Source organism: Cricetulus griseus (assembly GCF_003668045.3).
Source record: "Cricetulus griseus strain 17A/GY chromosome 1 unlocalized genomic scaffold, alternate assembly CriGri-PICRH-1.0 chr1_0, whole genome shotgun sequence".
NCBI classification, from domain to species: domain Eukaryota; kingdom Metazoa; phylum Chordata; class Mammalia; order Rodentia; family Cricetidae; genus Cricetulus; species Cricetulus griseus.
In genome coordinates this window covers 22,622,518-22,643,093 of record NW_023276806.1, presented here as the reverse complement: position 1 = coordinate 22,643,093, position 20,576 = coordinate 22,622,518, and the positions used below count along the sequence as shown (strand labels likewise).

The window sequence follows — 20,576 nt, the reverse complement described above, 5'->3', positions numbered from 1 at the left end:
ATACTTGGTGTAGACAAAGAACACATGCTTGCAATTGCATTCTAATGCATTCCAATAGCAAAGTGATCTGTTGCGTGTGTGTCTGTAGCTGCTCTGTAGGACATCCCTGATGGCAATGATTCATAGGTGGCCCCAACAGGGCTTCACAGCCTCATGGCTGCTGAACTGCTTACCACTCTGTCTCAGTCATGTCTATGGAAAGATACTTTGTGATCACTCTGCTTTAAGATAATTAATTTCTTTTTTTTTTACTTGTACTTAATTTTTAATCATTTATTTTATTCATTCATCACTATGTTGTCTAAGCTGTTGTTGGGTTTGTGAGCTCAAGTGGTTTGGCTTTTCTCCCTCAGTCTCCTAAGTAGTGTGGGGTGGTTGGTGGATGTCATTCATTGCACCCAACTCAAAACATAATTAAAAAAATATTCAGTTAGTTGTTTTCATTTACATAATTTTTATTTGATAATTTTTTATTTGCTATTCTGATTTTAAATAATGCTTAAAGTTCACCTTTTGATTTCTATACAATTTTGACATTTAGAAAAAATAATAGCTTTTAAAAATACATAAAATTTTAACTGTTTCCTACTTTTGATGAAAATAATTCCTATATATCCCATGAACATAATTACATTTTAATTTTCAGTTATCAGATCATGATTTTTTTTTATTTAGAGAATACTTTATTAGTTTTTGTAATCAAACCCACATAGAAAGACAAATGCAAATCAAAACAACTCTGAGATACCATTTTACTCCTGTCAGAATGGCTAAAGTCAAAAATACCAATGACAGTTTATGCTGGAGAGGATGTGGAGAAAGGGGAACTCTCCTCCACTGCTGGTGGGAGTGCCAACTTGTACAGCCACTTTGGAAATCAGTATGAGGACTCCTCAAGAAAATGGGAATGAGTCTACCACAAGATCCAGCAATTCCACTCCTAGGCATATACCCCAAAAGAAGCACATTCATACAACAAGGACATCTGTTCAATGATGTTCATGGCACCATTATTTGTAATAGCCAGAAACTAAAATAACTAATTTCAATCCAAGTCCTGAAAGATTTTTTTTTCTTTCTAAACACATGTGACCACTCTACAATTTAAGGTGAGTCCTTCAGACCAATACCATGTTGCCTAGGTCGAGTGCAGAAAGTTGGTCTGGGGGAAACCAGCCTTGTCTCACTAGCTAGAATTGATACTTACATCCCTAATTTTCATGTTCCTTCACTGCTCCATTTCTGTCAGCTTCCCATCAAGAAATACTTTTTTCTTTTTGAACAGCATCCTGTGTTTTAACTCAAGTCACTTCTGCTAACTGCACTTACACAATTAGTGCTTTCAAATTTTAAAGCAGCATTAAGACTTAAAAAAATTGGTTTCCATTAAAAGTACTTGGTTCCTACATACAATTCCTACAAGTTTGGAGATAAGCAGAAAGAAGTCAAAGCTTGCTATCTACTTCTTAGAGAAGGTAGACGCCATTGCCTTTAGTGCCTTGGAAACATCATGCCTTACTTAGCATGGAGTGTGTGGTTTCCTCCTTTTACAAAATTGTTTGTTTCTTTCCCTTAGTCAGACTAGAGAGAGGGACTCCCTTAGTTCAGTGTTTCTTTTGTGGTTGTGATATGGGGAGAGAAAGAAGATTTGGGAGCGGCAATTAGGAAAGATTCACCCTGGCTGGTGGACCTCCACAGCACATGGTGGCAGTGCAGGCTGGAGTTTCCCTCACACACATATCATTCAAATTTCCCAGAAGCCTCTTGGAGCTGGGGAAGACAGCGCAGCTAGTCCCCGGCACCCACTTAAAAGCCAGGCATGGTGATACATAGCTACAGTGCCAGCACCATGGGAGCAGAGGGAAATGGAGAAAGGCAGGTCACTGAAGCACATTGGCTATCCAATCTAGACTAATCGATGGCCTTCAGACTCAGTGAGAGACTCACAAGACAAAGCTGGAGTGAGATGAAGGGAAGACAGCTAATGTTAGCATTGGCTTTCCTGTCATCAGTGGTACACATATGCACACACACTTGCACACCCTGGAAGACATGACTTTCTTTCAAAGAAGGAGTTGGGGAGAACTAAAGGAGGAAAACTGGATTCCACAAGGGAAGGTGCCCTCTGCACCTTATGATCAATTTGGATTGGTAAGAAGCTGATTGCTTCAGGAGAATGTTTAGTTAGCTGTTCCTCTCTCCTTTGTGTCTTGTTTTCCCTGTGTATAGTGTGAGAACAGAGGGTTATATATGGAAATTCGGACACAAACTGTAGAAATACTATCCAGCATTGCCCAGGCCCTGTCCAAGCCTGGCAGCTCTTCCTGAAGTACATGGCAGTTTCAGGGTCTGTCAGTCTGTCCTGCTTCAGAGTGAAGGGTCTTAGGATCCTGAACCTGAAACAAATAGTAATGGACGTTGCCCCCTCGTTTTGTGTCTATAAGTATAACTGAAACTCAGAAATGTCCCTGCTAAGGGTGGAAATACACACAGATAAATGTTTTAGTGGCATGTGTGTTAAACTATGAGTACTGTCCATTTTGGACTGGCCCAACGAGGTGAATTGTAGCAGGTTATTTTATCATGACTCTGAAATGAATGGATTTCTGCAATGTTCAAAGAACAGTTTATGAGACACCCTAGATCTTTTTGAATCTCTTTGGGATATAACAGCATATATTTGAGGGGTTATTTGGGGGAGTAAATTTTTATTTTTTATAATTTCATACATGCATACAATGAAATATGACCACATCTACTTCCTGCTTCCCTCCTTTAACTCTTCCTCTATGTCCCCAACATGACCCCCTCCCAACTTTATGTCTTTCTTCTCTTTTTCTATTTTTTTAAATTTCTTAAATTACTACTCATATTTACATATCCAACCCCCCATTCCCTCGCCCTCCCATCCTCCCATGTTCTCCACCAACCCGCCCCCAACCCCCAACTCCTCCCCAGGGACAGTGAGGCTCTCCATGGAGGACCTTCATAGTCCGTCATATCATTTTGGGCAGGGCCTAGGCCCTCTTTTGTATATCTGGGCTTCGATAGTAACCCTCCATAGCGAATGGGCTCCCAAAGTCAATTTATGCTCTAGGGATAAAGACTGGCTCCACTGTTAGAGGTCCCATAGACTGTCTTGGGCTCCTAGCTGGCACCCACATTCAGAGGGTTTGGTTAGGTCCAATGCTGTTTCCCCAGCTTTATGACTAGGGTCTCCATGCTCTCAGTAGGTCAGGTCAACTGTTTCTGTGGGTTTCTCCAGCATCTTCTTGGCTCCTTTGCTCATCCCTCCTCCCTCTCCATAACTGGATTCAAGTACTGTGGTTCAGTGTTTAACTGTGGGTGCCGTTTTCTGCTTCAAACAGCTACTGGATGAAGGCTCTAGGAATGGTAAAGGCAGTCATCAATCTCATTATAGGGGAGGGGCATCAAAGGCAGCCTCCCCACCACTGCCAGTTCTGTTGCCCCATCTTTGCCACATTTGAAACCTGTCTGTCATTGAGGGGTGGCCCTGGGCTCCTTCCAGACTCCTTGTATGTTTGCTGCAGACATCAAAGGGCTCAATTAAAGTGCTTCCTTCAACTGCTTTTTATGTTAGGTGGGGGCCGCCTCTTGATGAGTGATTTATCTGTCTAGCTCTTCTCAATATTCTGCCCCATATCCAGTGGCAACTAAAAAGTCAGAGGTAATAATAGGAGCTTACAGCTCATGTTTCTGTCATATCAGGTTGACTTCTAAGTGTCCGCAAGGCCTTCAGCAAGTAGGGATTCCCCGTATTGCCTTCCAGGTCTGTCACCTCCCCTTTAGCGTTTAGTGATGATGACGCTGAGTGACAGCTGCTGACACTTAAAAGTGTCACCCTGTCATTCTAAGTTGCTGGTGCGTAATAAACACTTTCATTAATTTCATCATTTTGGACAGCGAGAAAAAAATAAACATGATATGTTTTAAGGTTATTAGACAATTTATTTGGCTGTTTTTATTGTCTTTAGTCTTGAAGAGAATCATTGGCTAGAGGTACTGTTACTGTCTCCATTTTAACATAGGACAGAGTAAAGAGAAAAACCTGTTGATGTAAAGTCTAAAAGTATAGCTAGTTAAGCAAGAGCCTGAATGCAAACTAGTTGAGGCACTTCCTTGTTCTCAGGTACTTGAGACCTGAGAACTTGAGAGTAGTATACTTTAAATCTCTCTGTCAAAAGCAGCATTAGAAAGAAAGAGGGGGAAGGGGAGACAGAAAAGAGAAAATGAAGGAAAATGAGTAAAGACATTTGCATACTTATTGTTGTTAAATACAACATAAACTACTTTATAAATTTTGTCCATAAACATTAGTGAAGCCCTTGAGAAACTAAAGAAGGAGGACTTTAAGTTCAAGGCCAGCCTGTTCCTAGCCCACAAAAGGTAATACAGGAGATGGTTTCCAACTACCTGTTTCAACATCATATTCTCTAAGAAGTTATAAGCATTTCATCGTGTGAAACCTTTAGGTGTATGTGAGCGCGCAGAAAGTTGTCGGCTCACACCATCTCCCTCTCCCATTAGCTTCTGCCTTGAAAGGAGCCTGTCTTCAAAGGGCCTCTGTTGACACTGGCCTGTGGGGCTTTTGTTTTGTTTTGTTTTGTTTTTATTCATTTGTTTGTTTTAGTGTTAAAAGCCAAATACAAACTGCCTGACTTTATCTTGAAAAGTCTGGAAAGCTCTCGGCCCAGGAGCATCCTCTGAGACCCTAATTTCCATGTATTGTGGCCCCTGTTTCTTTTCAACTTCTGATTTTGGATGATAAAATGAAAGCCTGTTTTCAATTTAGGCTGTTTTTCACCCGAACATTTCAGAGAAGAAAGAAGCCCAAGTCGATGACTCTTGTTTGGTAGTTAATCCTCATTTATGAAGAGGACTCATTTTAAACAAGGAGTTGTAAGTGATCCTGAGGAGGGAAGAAGTCTCCCAGAAATGAGGGGTTTTCAGCCCCAAGGCTTCTGTTTTGTTCATTACCACAGTGAAGAAAATTTGGCACAGATTTGTGAGCGAGGCACATTTGGTCATTTGGGATTTGCTTTTAGGTCTTGAAGTCACAGACTCTTAGATCACTTTTTTTTCCCCTTAAGTACAAATTATGTTTGAGACTGTGATATTTGATAAGCCTCGCTAACAAGAAAATGTTGTGGAGGTGAAGCTGAAATCCTGTAGCATTAGACAACAAAGAGAAGAATAATAACAGGAACGCATTAGAAGCCAGGTGTAGTTCCAGGCTGCCCATGAAAGACAGTATTAAATTAGAATTTCTGTCTCTGCCTTCAACTAAGAAGAAAGCCACATGGTGGACCCCTGTCTTTATCCATGTTTTCCTATCCTAACGTTAGCCACAGCAAGTTGTCAACCATGTGGGCTGGCCAGATTTCCCCATGCTTCTGTGAAACCTTTCAACTGTGTGCAAAGAAAGGTCTGGCTTTGGATTACTACGCAGTTCTCTGTTCCTAATATCACAGATCCCACAGTGACACCCTGCTAATCTCATCTTGCTTTAAAATGTCATACACGGAACTTTATGAAGCATAAAGCTAGGAAGTATAAAGCCTAGTGTGGCATCTTGGTAGCCCCCGGGGTAGCCCTGAAAGGGTTTAAAGGGTTTAGCTATATGATTGTATTTAATATGACATGGCAGATACTTGACTGACCACACATGACACCTTTTGACACAATTTACTCTTGTGGAAAAGGACATGGGGACCCTGAGTATTCAGGTTTGACCACCATAGTCAATGGATTGTTTTCAGCAAATATTGACAGTATTTTTTTTTTTACTTTAAAAATCTAAAGAGGTGAATCATTTAAGCCTGAAACTTTTACTCTTCATGTGGCCTCTGCTTCATGCTGAAGAACTGCCCACTCAGAACTGTTCTCCTGTCTCGGTTTATTATTTCCAAGCCCCTTGCTTTTGCATACAGCATTTTGGTTTGCAATATAGGGAGGAAAATTGTATACCCTGTAATAATTGATGGTTTAGAGGGGAACAGGAAATGTGTGTTAATTATTTATTGTATTCATTTCGCAGTGCTGACATCAAGCTTTGTGTGTATAGGCACCAGGCATCTGCCCCCAGAATATAGCAAATCTTTATGAAGAAACATAAAGCAGAGATGGAAGCACAGTGAGCTCTCTGGGGTGGCTATGAGGTTCTCCTTCTGGCTACACTGAAGCATAACCTGAAAACAAGTTAGCACAATAACAGCACAGTTCTCAGGCCTGAAATCCTGCATGAACATAAATAAAGGATGGACAAGGGTATAATTTAGGAACATAGGAAATTATCTCAGTTGAAGTGGTTAGATCCCAACAAAGGTTAAAGTACAATTTAAAGCAAACTGTTCAAAAGAACTTCTGAGCATTTCAAACTGCTCTCAGTTGTTGAATTCACAGAACTGAGGCTAAGTAGCAGGGGAATGAAAGCTCATTGTGGCTGTGCAAGCTGAAGTGCTGAGGGGATAACCAGTCAGTCTGAGGAGGATGACTTCTCTCACAAGAATGTTAGCTGGCACACCTAAATCAAAGTGCCAACCAGGGCTTGGAAAAATGAACCTTTGAAAGAAAATATCTGGGCTGATGACAGACTCTTTTTCTTATTTAAAAAAGTATTTTTCATTTTATATTCCAACCCCAGTTCCCCCTCCCTCCCCTTCTCCCACCCTTCTCCCCTTTCTCACCCCCATCGACTCCTTAGATGAGGTAAGACCTCCCTTGGGAAGTCCACAAAGAACATACCAAGTTGAGGTAGGAACAAGCTCCTCCCCACTGTATCAAGGCTGAGCAAGGTATCCCACTGTAGGGAATGGGCTTTCTTGATGGCGAATCCATTGTGAATGGACTAGGTCTCCAGAATATAGGAGGAAGAATACACACACACACACACACACACACACACACACACACACACACACACACACACACACACACACACACACACACACACGAGGGCTGGTCCTTAAAGCTGATACTTCTAGACAGAGCTGGACATAAGAAGGTGAGGGAGAAGGAGGCCCTCTTAGACATGAGCTCCAGAGCCAGGGTGAAGGAGCAGGTTGGACACAGATGTTGCAAGGTATTTTCATGCAATGCTGCAGAGGTAATGGAAGGCATAATTCTGGCCACAAAATGAAATCTCAAGACAATAACTTTGGCAATCAGACACCAGACTGTAGAGCAAGAAGAGCTCTGTGGCAGGTTTGAAGCGAGGAAAAGGAAAGAAGAAATGTTAAAAGTAAAAAGAAGCAAATAGGTTGCTGTTATTATGGCCAAACCATAAATAAAAAAAGCAGGGGGCGGGGGAGAAGTCATTGAAAACAAATAAAATAAAGTATGGAATACCTCAACTTTAATATTGCATCATGTATTTGTTCTTATGTATTCTATAGCTAGATGACTCACTGCAGAGGTTTTAATGAGTCCAGAGCTTATGAAACATTCTCCTCAGAGAATGTATTTGATCTCTAATACCTACCTAATGGTTATACTTTAAAAGTTGTATGAATACTCTGAATTACGTAGTTTTAAAGTTATTTTTCTATGAGATGGTTTGTGTTCTCTTATGAAAGCTCTATTTTACTCCTTCATGTTTAGCTCATGAGAAGCTGGCCTCCCACTTTTTCCAAACTCTCTAGAAATGGAAACCTTGCTTGTGTTTAGTCCATGCATCGTTTGGTGTGGTCCACCTTGTTCTGGAGACTTGCAGGGCTACTGTCATTCTCCTCTAGTTACCACAGTCAGGAGTACATCCTTGAGCCTGCATGGCTTCAAACACAGATCAGGCCCCATCTCAGGGTGGCTGATAGTCACCAGGATCACATACCTTACTGCATGTCCTCTTTACTGACCAAACACCTTGCCTGGATTATGAGCCATCGGAAGATTTCTAAATAGGCTTGTATCAGATAAGCTCAGCACGTGCCATTGTGCCTGGATCCTTCTCTATCCAGTGGGGAAGCTGCATTTCTTTCCTGACCTTTACATATGACATGTATGTTGTCATGTGACACTCAACTTTCTGTCTACACTATAATGCATTAGACAAACTTAGCACTTTCCCCAATTAGTGAGCATTCAGAGAATACGTTTAGATTTCATTTGAATACAAATGTATAAATCCCTAGGGTATTGAAATGTATTCAAACTGATAGGCTTTTCACAGTCTTAGCATGGTTTCTAATTTGGATGCCTTTGTTATGACAAAACCCTGACCAATAGCAACTTGCAGAGGAAATAGTTTGTTTGGCGCTCAGGTCCTGGTCACAGCCCACCACTGAAAGAGGGCGGGACAGAACTCAAGGTAGAAACCCAGAGGGAGGTGGCTTCACAGTAGAGTTTAGAAAGGAAAAAGGTCATCTATGTTTGGAAGAGGCTAGCGGTCTTTTAAAATTGGTTTAACAAGCACTGTTTTTGCCTGGATGGTGGCAATACAGACCCTGAAGTAAGACTTGTCAAGGAGAGAGTGTCCAATAGCAGTCACTTCAGAAACTGAGTTACCTCATTGGTGCTACAACAGTCTGTAGGCTGGAGTACAGGTCTGCCTGCATCATCAAAGACATTTCAAGGAGACTTTAAAGGGACCCCATCTTCACATCCTCTGTCCAAAAGGCAATCAGCATCAGAACATGCCTGACCTGGAGCTAGAGGCCTCAAGGCAGCATTCTACCTCTTTCTCAATGGCCTTTTCCCATTCTAATGACTGTTGTCTCCCTGGCCCTCATCACTGGGAATATTAAACAAGTCTCCTTACTTAAAACAGTGTCACTTCCTTCCCATCCCTATTGTTCAGAGGCCAATCCCTGTAAAATTTATTTCTATACATATTTACCATTCATCAACATCATGAGTCTGTGTTGTTCAGCTGAAGTAATTATAGTTGTGACAGATATTCTGAAAGAATTTCTGAACATTTAGGACCTGCTGTCTCAAAATTTAAAACCTTTAACAACACACACATGAAAGTTTAAGTCTATAATGCACTAAAATTAAGTAAGTTGAAAGGGAAATGCAATTTCAAAGATGGAAAGGAATAAGGTGCATTAATACCAAGGAAGATCTTGTTCATGGGTTTTTCTTTAAATGGATGACAGTGGTAATTATATTGCAAACATAAAATATGCCGCTGGCAACGGTGACATAGCCATGTCATTTTAAAGTGATTATGTTTATAGTAGTATGGTTTTCACAACTATTTAACTGTGGAGGGGAGAACGGTGGTCATTTGCAGATAGTGTTTCAGGGCTGTGGTTTTAAGCCTTCTAACAGAATAAGGACAGTTGCACAGCACTATGGTTCCCTCTCTAAGCCCAGGATTCTGGGTCACAATGGTCTAGGAACATGGGATGAAACAATGTTAAAGCAACTTCTGGAAGGCATGGCAGCCCTTTCTAATGCAGGGGCTGACGTTGGCCACTGCTAAGGTAGGTCAAGAATGACAAGACAAAGAAGATGATGTCTAAGGACGGCTCACCACAAATTTGGAACATGTTTTCTCCCAAATGAGGCAACCTACATATTCACAAATGTCATCATCATCTGTCAATAACTGTAAAGAACAATTTATGTCAGGCTTTTACATGCATCTGGTGTCATGGTTCTCTTTCGCATTTAGCCCATATTTCAGAAGTATCAATTGTAGATGGAAGCACACTATTTCTGTCTTAATGGAGCAGCTGAGATATTTGATGTTTAACTCCGTATGTTTCATCTCATAAGTAGCCTTATTCAGATTATCACCTATCTCTGTTTGGCAAAAGTAAAATGTGAAGGGATCTCTAAATTCTGATTATGAATGCACTGACAGTGGTCCATGATAGAAGGTTATTTTCAGATAGTATCTTTTCCCAACATGATGAATTTGTCATCTTTGATTATGAATTAAAGATTTAAAAAATGTGACTTCTACCAGCAAATAATAAGCTTTAAAACGTCTCACCTTTTAAAGAAGTCTTTAGTGTTCCTGTGAGTATGTGTTCTGTGTGACACTTTTCAAATACTCTTTGTGTTATTTGAATTATTTGAATTATTTCAATATGATTTTAAGGAAGAAAACCTATTAATAGAAAATATTTAAGGCCGATAGAATGAAGCAGTGGAGATGTTCTCATAGCTTTTCCATTAAAATTTAAATTAAAACTAACTAACCTGGGTGTGTGTATGGGGGGGGGGGGTACCATACCAAGCGAGACCAGAAGAGGCCATTGATTATGCTGAGGCTGGAGTTACAGGAAGATATGAGCTGCAAAATATGGGTGTTGGGAACTGAACTCAGGTCCTGTATAAGAGTAATATGTGATCCTAAATACTAAGCTATCTCTCCAGCCCTATAATAATAATGTTTAAAGGCTGATTTCTCCCCCACCGTACAAAGGCTAATATGAAAATACTCCTCTTTACAAAGATGACTATGAAGTCTCCACATAGCTGGTAAACTTAATTTCTTAACGTTGTAAAATTATACTTAACTGCCTTAGGATCTGTTTGATTTCACTTTTAAGACAACATCTTCTCAGTGCAGTTTTCTGTTGTGTGTACAAAGAGTAGAGGGTAGAGAGTGCTATACCAGGGAAAACCATTGCCCACTGCTTTGTTTTGTCAGCCAGCACACGCATTCCCGCATCATATGAAGAAGGTTGGACATAGGTACAGCTGCCCCCAAACCTGTTCTCTCGCTTTTTTCTCAAAACCAACCTTCTTGCAAGCATGATTTCATTTTTTCACCTTTTATTGCAAAACATTTTAAAGCTATGGGAAAGTTGAAAGACCTGTATGGCCTATAGCCATGTGCCCATCACTTGTTTTCTACAGCTAACCTTTTCTAAGGTAGTGATCCATCAATCACAATTGCTTTTTCTTCCTCAATACCTGGCAAAGCAGCTTACATTCCCCTCTGTTCCTCCTGGGATGGTCCCTAGCATTGCTGTTTGCATGCACTCCACTGCTGGAGCCTTCTCAGTTTAGAATCAGGCCTTGCCTCTGTTTCTTCTTACCCTTCTTGGCCATCACCCAATGTATCTCCATTCATGCTGGATGGCTAGACACAGCCATTATCTGAGCATGTGTAAGTAGTAGTTGTGCACACACTTGAAAACTCTCTATGCGTAATGTCCCCTACCTCTTTCTTCCTGCCCTGCCTGCTTATGAATCCTTCACTAAGACACTTCAAGATCTTCTAACAGTTGCTTCCATCTATTAAATATTACCATTCTGTGGCTTCCAACAGGCCTCCATTTGCATCGTTTGCAGGTTGCCACAGTATAAATTGTCCCTCATGGCTGTTTTCAATGTGCTACTTTGAAGTCTGGAGACAGAGTTATGAGCTGTATTCAGTGTTCTCATGCCAGCCAGCCTCTGTCGGCTCCAGCACAGTTGCCCCTTCCACTGTGTTTGTCACTGTCTGTGTTAGTGCTTCCCGGGATCTCCCACAAGGCACGATGCCTTATCCATCCTTCCATTTTTAAGCACAGCCGTCTATTAATACAGGCACGTGTGATGAGTGAGTGAGTGAGTGAGTGAGTGAGTGAGTGAGTGAGTGATTTGGAGAGAAAGCTGTCTTCCAAATAGCCATGTCTGTATGCCTTTAACTCGGTTTACTTGTACTTATAGAGGTAGCAGAAGCTCCTCCATGATAACTGCAAACCAAGTGAGAAGGCGAGTACTCAGTGTGGTTAGAACCTCTTCATTCTAGCATTCCCTCCACCCCTGTAGTGCTGTTTGCAGCATCATTCCAGGCTGAAATTCACCGTGAGAGGCGGTGGCACTTATTTAGCAAACCAGTTGGCACAGCTACTTTTTCTGGGAAGCCAAGGGGACCTGAGGGGATGGGGAGGGGCTGCCCCCAAAAGGCAGGAAGAACACAGTATGGGAAAATCTTTAGAGCCCCTTGATCTGTGTATTGGCCTCCCCAGCTTTGAGGAAACTAGAGTTTGAGACTGCTTGATTCCAGAAATGATAGAATGATGCCCAGGCATAGGAGACTATTAGAACTTCAAAGATGAAAAAAGAAGTAATAAAAAAGTGATAATTATTAGAATGGAAACTTTGACATTACTGTTTTCTTAGCATATGAAATAATAATAACGTTTACTCTGGGATTTCTGAATTAAAACAAGAGATTACATTCTTTTCAATGAAAAATACCACAGTTTTTGTACAAAATTTGTTTTGTATATATCCCTTGCCTAATATAATCATGGCACATTACCACAAATGAGGTAGTACCAAGAAGGTTTAATATGCTATTATATTTTATGTAGCAAGTACTAAAAAGTCTGGAACACACACAGAAGCACACTTTGAATAATTAAAAATGTTGGAGGTTATCCCCAGGAAAAGATCTTCAAAGGCAAGTCTTGACAGATACAATGCTTGCAGTCGCAGAACCTTTGAAGCTGAGACAGGAGGATTGTCATGAACTTAGGCCAGCCTGGGCTACAAAATAATACCATGTCTTGAGGGCAGAGGGGATAAATGTAGTCTTATTGTCTCCTTTTGGAGTTTATGGTAAACTTACTTGAAATATTCTAGCTTTATGAAGAGGGTGATAAAACTTCTAACTGCATTATTAAAGAATTTCTAAAGAGAATTTTTCATTAAGAAAATTCTAAAGTTATCATTTGTTGGGAGATATGACTGTGTATGTGATGCAGTGTGTGTTACATACTGTACAGCAACTCATTAGATCTGAAAATGAAGCCATAGCAAATTGATTGTGATTGCCAGAATGCTCAGTTCACATATGAAGCTTAGTGTTGAGCGTTCTTCTGCCGGTCATCTCTTGGTGAGCTGAGAAGCATGGTTCTGCATAATTTATTTCCCTCCCTTTCCTTGCTTTCTGTGGCTCAGGTTTTGGTTTTTACAAGTCCTTTGTTGGAGATTTTCTGTGAGATCATTCTTCTGTATTTCATACTTATTTAATTTTATGTTTGACCCTTCTCTTAAATATGTGCAGTTTTCATTCTAGAATCTTAACCTCTCCTTGCTTTTTCTGGTTTGCATTTCTAAATATAGTCACCTATGTTGGAGTGCTCTCACACTTTCCATTCTGTGTGTCAGTGGATTGGTTTCATGATCTGGACGGATCATATGCTGGAAAGGGCCAGTCTTTTCCCTTGCCTGGCACATCATGACCTCTGGGATGACTGGTCAGTAGTGGGTAGGAAATATTAAAACAAAGGGAATAGCTATTAGACTGAAATCAGAGCTAAGTAAAGAATTGATAAAACAAGTAGAGAGCTCATCCATAGAGACCAGTTCCATCCCACTTAGAACTTTAAAAAGAAGGAAGAAGGAGAGAGAGAGAGAGAGAGAGAGAGAGAGAGAGAGAGAGAGAGAGAGAGAGAGAGGAATGTCCTTTAGAAATGGAGTCTCAGTCATTCATCTCCTGTGGTCTAAACAGTAAGCTCGGTCTCTTACTTTATGTCTAGAGCAAAATTTAATGTGCAGAAAAGTCTGAATTACAAATACTATTAGAATCTCAGAATAAGGTTTGAGGCAGAAATGATGCTGTGATTTATTCTCTGGTGTTCAGGCAGGTAGATAACAACCCAAGGAATTCTTAGTGCCTGGAATCACATGGCTCTTGATTACCAGGCATTGCAATGGAGAATAGTATTCTTCCACTTGGATCTGAACTCACTCCATCTAGTTATAGGCAGGTAGCTGGAAATAGCAAGTTCTGCCAATTAATGTAAGGGAGTAACTACCATGGTGTGGTCAGCACAAGAGAGGAAGAAATAGACAAAAATGTGGGGTACTTTCAAGTCAGGGGTGTGGTGGCATGATACCGCTGGCCAGTACCTGTCTCCTGGGGATACCCATGTGTCTGTGATGTGACTATTCATAAGCACCCCTCTGATGATTAATCACATAGAAATAGGTTCATTCTGTTTCCACTTAGAAAATGCATTTAAAAAGTGGGTCTTCTCTAGCCATTTCAAAATTGTCTATGCTGTCACAATTTTTTTTTTCTTCTTGCAGAAATGTTAGGGTAGTGGGCAATTGCTTGGCTCTTAACAAACAATGGAAACAATTCCAAATTACGTTCATAAACAAAAGTGTTTCCTTCAAAAAGCTTGTTCTTATCATGGATTAAAAGAGAAAATTTTATTTCACATACCACCTATATATTCTGGTCTCAGAAAAATCTCAGGGGCTTAAACTGCTCTTTTAAGTTATGAATACTTCTGATCTTACCGAGGGTTGGGGAACTTTAATATTTTGTGTGTATGTGTGTTCATAAAATTTGTAAATATACATTTATATGACACAGTAGAATTTTTAAAAATTGCTATGTTAGAGTTCCTGTAAACTCATGTGAAAAAAATTCTGAGGAAACAACTTAAGGACAGTTTGGCCTCATGGTTTCAGACAACTGAAGGGACATCTGGGTTTGAGGTGTTTTGGTTGGTGGTGGCAGAGGGGCATGGTAGGTAGAACAAGTCACAGAGAGAGGTGGAATGCCAACATTAGCTGGCTTTCTCACTTCCCTTTTTATTGCCTGCATGCTCCAAGCTTATAGGATGATGTCACCCACATTCTCCTGGAAGTTCCTTCACAGATAATGTCAAAGGATATGCTTTGCTCATCTCCTAGGTATCTCAGTGCATGGCATTCTTTGGAGCCTACATTCAATCCCCAGTAATTGCCCCCACACACACACACACAAATCTTAACAAGAAAAGTGTTTTTCTATGTTTTGTTCATTTTGAGAATTAACAAACACAATAGATTTGTTAGAGATCATGCAGTATTAGAAAATGTTTTTAAAAGACAATGCTTGTCTTGGCAGTTGCTTAAGTAGATTGATTTTTTTTTATTCATTTGGAAAATCCTAGAAGTTGTAAAACACTTGCATAGACACATGCATCACTTACAATGATTATGTTATTTTATGTATGAGTGTTTGCCTGCATCTATGTATGCACACCCTATGTGTCTGGTACCTACAGAGGCCAGAAGAGGGCATCGGATCCCCTGAACCGGAATGCAAACAAGTGCTCTTAACCAGTCAGCCATCTCTCCAGCACCAATCCCATCCATACATTTTTGTTACCATTTTGTACCTTTGTCTCTTGACAAATTCAACTCAGTTTTCCAGATTTTCCTTCAGAACTTGTGGGGAAAGAATGTCTAGTGCTAAAAGACGTGTTTATGACCAGTAAATAACACAAATGTTCCTTTAGAGATCTTAGAGTTAGCAGAGGTCCCGGTTTGTTTAGTTTTAGGGAAAATTTTTTAGAGCCCTGTAGTTTCCTAAACTAATCTTCCATCTTGTAGATAAAGAATAGAAAACACAAACTCACCAGATGAGATGAGAAACTCAAAAACCAGAGGAGGTTCCACCCCTGGGAATTCGCCACAGTTCCTCTCTGTCTTGAAGATCACATCTCGGTGTCAGTGATCTAAAGTTCAGATGTCCAAATGCAAAGATAGCAAAAGGAAAACAAGACCAAAAAAAGCAAAATCAATCGTGCAATATTCTGTTACCCTGGTACAGTTGCAAAATAATTGTGGCCAATATAAAAAGTCACTGACTGCTAAATTCTCTTTTACAACACAGGAGCCACAGCCGCAGCCCGGAAGGAGGTCATCAGGAACAAGATCCGAGCAATAGGCAAAATGGCCAGAGTGTTCTCAGTTCTCAGGTGGGCTCTGCGTTCCTCCCTTTCTGTTTGGAATTTCATTGTGTATCACACAGTAGCTATCTTAACACTTTACTCTGATGGCTTAAATGTTTCGATGGGAAAGGTTTGTGTTCCTTGAATTGTTTCTCTCTTTTTAAATGGAAATTGTGGATTCATCTGTATCTTACTTCCATTGCCATCCCCTAAATCATTTCCATGAAGAAAGGGTGTGTTAGTGGATTACGGTGCATTTTATCCCTCCATTTGCTGTAGGAATTAAAGCATTTCACAGGGAATGTGATTAGGATCTAGTTCTGGGTTACAGTCTGGCTTTTTCGGAAAAGATGTATTTATAGGGTACATTTCACTGGATTTTGAGGAAATGAGCATTAAGCATAAAGCTGTTGTTGTGAACCCTAATGAATCACTTATGAGGAACAAAAGTCATCTCCTGTTTTAGTTCCCTAGAGGAGCTGTTTGGTTTTCAGTGGGCCATGAATCATCCTATTGATGTTATTAAGTGTGTGTTTTGAAAACAGTTTATTGAGGAGACTTCCCTGTGCCGTACTAATAATCTGTTCCTAGATAATACACAGTGACTCTGTTTCTCTTCAAGGACCTCTTTTAAAAATGGTGTAGTTTTTCCATGAGGACTGCTGCCCATTCGTGGTTATGCACAGGAATGTGGATACATAGAAGTGCTTTAGGACTTACAGACTGTGCATATTTTTGACAAATGTAATTCATAGCTGTCTCTCTCTCCCTCTTCCCTCTTCCCCTCACTCTCCCTCCTTTGCTCTTCTCCCGTCTCTCTCCCTGCTATTGGAAGCTTAAAGTTGACCTCAGCATCTTTTTTTTTGTAGATTTTTTTTATTTGAATTAGAAATAAGATTGTTTTATTGACAATCCCAGTTCCCTCTCCCTCCAGTCCTCCCCAACTAAAACCCTACCTATCATGTATCCTTTCTGCTCCCCAGGGAGGGTGAGGCCTTCCATAGGGGGTCTTCAGAGTCTGTCGTATCCTTTGGGATAGGGCCTAGGCCCACCCCCGTGTGTCTTGGCTCAGGGAGTATTCCTCTATGTGGAATGGGCTCCCAAAGTCCACGGACCTCAAGCATCTTACTCAGTCACTCCCTACTTCATTTGTTGAGGCCTCTTGCTGAAGCTGAGGTTCACTCATTCCAGCTAGTCTAGCTAGCCAACCTGTCCCATCTCTGCCTGGCAAGTGCTGTCATGCCTGCCTGGCTTCTGAACAGATTCTGGTCATGTGAACTCAGTTCTTCTTACTTGCACAGCAAGTGTTGTGTCCACTGAGCTATCTCCCAGCCTTCAATTGTTTCTCAACAGGGAGTTCTGCCTGCTCTTTATTTCTCTTCCTGCTATTTCTGCTACTTCTGTTAAAGTCAATGAAGAGTCACTAAGTGACTTGATGCTCAAAGTAGGGCCTGTGAGAAGGATGAGAAGCATACCCGTCATTTCACGAGGACACCCCAAGTCAGCAGCAACTCTGAGGCAGCTGGAAGTCTTGTGAAAAGTCACATTGATGGTGGAAATGAGCCGTATCCCTCCTGCACCTTAGTGAGCAAGGCTCTGAGTCTTAGCACCCTTTATTCCTCTTGGGAATCATTCATTCCTGCAATGAGTACATAGCATCAAACGGTAAAAGCTAAGCATGCACCAAAAAGAAGAATAAAGCAATATGCAGGGCTACTGTGTTATCAATATGGCATTTAATGAGGGCAACGGGGAATTATGAGTGAAATCATCTGAGAAGTTAAACACAACCTACATGGAAAATGAAGTAAGAGAGTTCAAGGCAAAGAAGGTGCAAAGGTCCTTAAGCAGAAACAAGTTGAGCAGTTCTGAGGACCACTAAGAAGTTGTGTGTGGCTACCGAAATGGCCCGTGAGAATAAACAACTATATGAAGAGCCCGTGTTGAGAGGGCACCTCAGTCGTGAACATTTGCCCATGTCTTATCCTTAGGATTACCACACCATGCTCTTCTTTTTCTAACTCAAATCCCTAGGAGGAGAAATAGAAACACCAAGAATTTCCATACAAAAGTCCATGGAGAAAAACAACACACAAAACAATAGAAGCCTTAATAGCAAAATAATATTTTTATTGTTTGAATTTGCAAACCACATATAAGTGGAAGAATTGATTCTGTGGAATCCTATATGTCTCCAAGGTCTGGAAGGTTCTTCTGGGCCCATGACTGTTGCTATCTATGATGATGTCTGGGTGAGACATGAACTGTTTAGACCTCATGATGACCAGTGTCTTCAGATTTGCATGTCAGGAGGAAACAAAAGCTAGGTGCATTTTCTTATAGTCCATTCTAAAAGCACCTGCGGGTCTTGTGTAGGTTACAGGAGTCACAGCCACAGAGACACAAACTAAGTTTAGTTTGGTAAGCCATGCTGAAGGTTGAATTTGAAGTAGAATGTGAATTAGGCAGTTTATATGGCCACAATGGAATGACAGAAATATAAACGAATGTAAAACCACCAAGCATGTGCTGCATATATGGACAGCTGTTGTGACATGGCACGGGGCAGAAGGGAACCTTTCTATTCCCTAGGTGGGTTGACCTTAAAGAGATTATCAGTGGAGGAGGTCTGGAAGGATAGGTTGGAATCCCGCAGCAGTGAAGGTATTTCTGCAAGAGAAGAAATCATGACCTAGTTATGAGCTGTCATAAGGAGCAGTCACATGGTCCAAAGACCAGTACCTATGGAATCATTGGGGTGCAGGCTAAATGCTGGATGTTGCTCCCCATATTATACACATTTAACAGTAATCCATACAGCAAGCTGACAGGAATGGGGTGGGCTTGCTAACATGAGATATATACATCTCCTATATGTATCTGCACCCATACCCCAAAGGAAAGGCAGCACTAATATGAGCCTTACTCAAAACTCGGCAGTCAGCAATGTAGGCTAAAATGATTGCAATCTGGTGATGAATTGTAGGTACATGAAAGCACTAAGTAGCAAAAGGGATATGAAGGTGAGTGATTTAGTAAAACCTGAGGCTGCAAAAAAACAAACAAGCAAAAACTTGAATCTAGATCCTCAATGTATTTGAATACCGTGATAAGGAGTTTAATGTTTCTGTGAGTTGCAATGCAGTCTTGGGATGATTTTCATGGAATGAGAACCATGATATAACCCATGCCTTAGATATATATGTTTATGACTGGATTGGCCACTGAGCTAGCCTGTTAATAGAAGGAAGAACACTTAAGAAGCTACTGGAGTACTGCAGGCTAAAGGCTGGAACAGGCTCTGGGATGAGGAATGCAAACGAAGGGACAAAATATAGGACTTGAGGAATCCACAGTTTGCAAGACAGGAACCAGCAGAAGTGATATTGGATGGTGACACAGATTTCTCAGGTACAGATGCTGGATGCACACCCTGTGTGTGAGACACATGCAACACAGTAGCTGAACCAGAAAACTGTCTCTTAATACCCCTTGTTAGCCAGGCATGGTGACATATACCTTTAATCCCAGAACTTGGGAAGCACAAGCCACCCCAGTCTAAAATGCAAGTTCAAGGACGGCCAGGGCCACACAGATAATAGATAGATAGATAGATAGATAGATAGATAGATAGATAGATACATACATACATACATACATACATACATACATACACACACACACACACACACACACACACACACACACAGACAGACAGACAGACAGATAGATATCAGTAGATATGCAGGCAAGTCACCTGAGATTAGCCAGTCACAAATTGGACATATGACCTGCTTCAAAATGAGCAGCATACAGAGGCAACATAAATAGAAGCACTGAGATGCCAGCATTGGTGGTGATTTGGCTTTTGTGGGTAACTGTTAATATGAGCTTAGAGTTGTCCTGGAACACGGATAGCAGCACTTTGTAAGCCAAGGCCAGCTCCGTGGAGTGAGTGAACATATAGACTCATCCTGGCGGAAGTGTTTTATTTTAGCACATGTCTCTGGAACAGTGTGCTGTCTAATACTCTTAGACAGTTCCCCACTGCTAAAATCATCTGGCCTCGATTCTGTTCTTGCAAGAACTTTTATCTGTGAAATGAGTGATAAGGAAGAAAACACATTTTGAGACGGTTCGACAAAGCTGTAAGCTTATATGATGGATAAGATTCTGTTATTTATTGGGTTGACTGTTGTGAATGTACCTGGCAGAACCTTTATGTTGAGACAGTTAGAAATCCCACCCTGGGGCCGGGCGTTGGTGGCACACGCCTTTAATCCCAGCACTGGGGAGGCAGAGGCAGGCAGATCTCTGTAAGTTCAAGGCCAGCCTGGTCTCCAGAGCGAGTGCCAGGATAGGCTCTAAAGCTACACAGAGAAACCCTGTCTCAAAACAAAAAACAAACAAACAAACAAACAAAAAAAGAAATCCCGTCCCGGAGCTTCTGAAGAAGAGGAGTGAACAGTGATGCAAACTGGTGTTCTTGCTGAAGGAGAGCGTGGAATATCCAAGAAAGAATCTAAAAGAACCTCTGAGTAATGTCTTGTAATAGAAATACAACATGAGCCACATCTGTCTTCTTAAATATGCTAGAAAACACCATGAAACAAAAGCACAAGGACCCAGAGTTTCCTAATTCAACATGTGATCAAGGTAATGTTTATGAAGCAACCCCGCAGCCTAGTCTTTCATACTGCAACCTTGAAAAGTGGCACGTTGTTTGGAAGCACACCCTTTGACTTACTGTCACCATGTTTCCAGTAGTTGACAGCTGTTTGTGGCTAGGAATAGAGATAAGGGACTGAGGACACCTCTACAAAAATATGATGAGACTTTCAAGGAGGTCACACCCCTCAGAAGGAAGCGGATTTCCTGAGAACCCAGCAGAGATGGGAGAACTCAGAAGGAAGACCCTTGTGTGAAGCAGGA

General features: G+C 41.1%; 1 protein-coding gene across 3 annotated transcripts in view; it reads left to right on the top strand.

Annotated features, from left to right (window-relative positions):
- Window positions 1-20,576, top strand: part of LOC100752571 (serine/threonine-protein phosphatase 2B catalytic subunit alpha isoform) — a 281,243-nt gene that overhangs the window by 249,381 nt on the left and 11,286 nt on the right. For all 3 annotated transcript variants that reach the window (XM_027395784.2, XM_035451992.1, XM_035451991.1), the window contains exon 11: window positions 15,587-15,671. In XM_027395784.2, coding sequence (XP_027251585.1) covers window positions 15,587-15,671 — 85 coding nt within the window. The remainder of the gene's footprint in view (window positions 1-15,586; window positions 15,672-20,576) is intronic.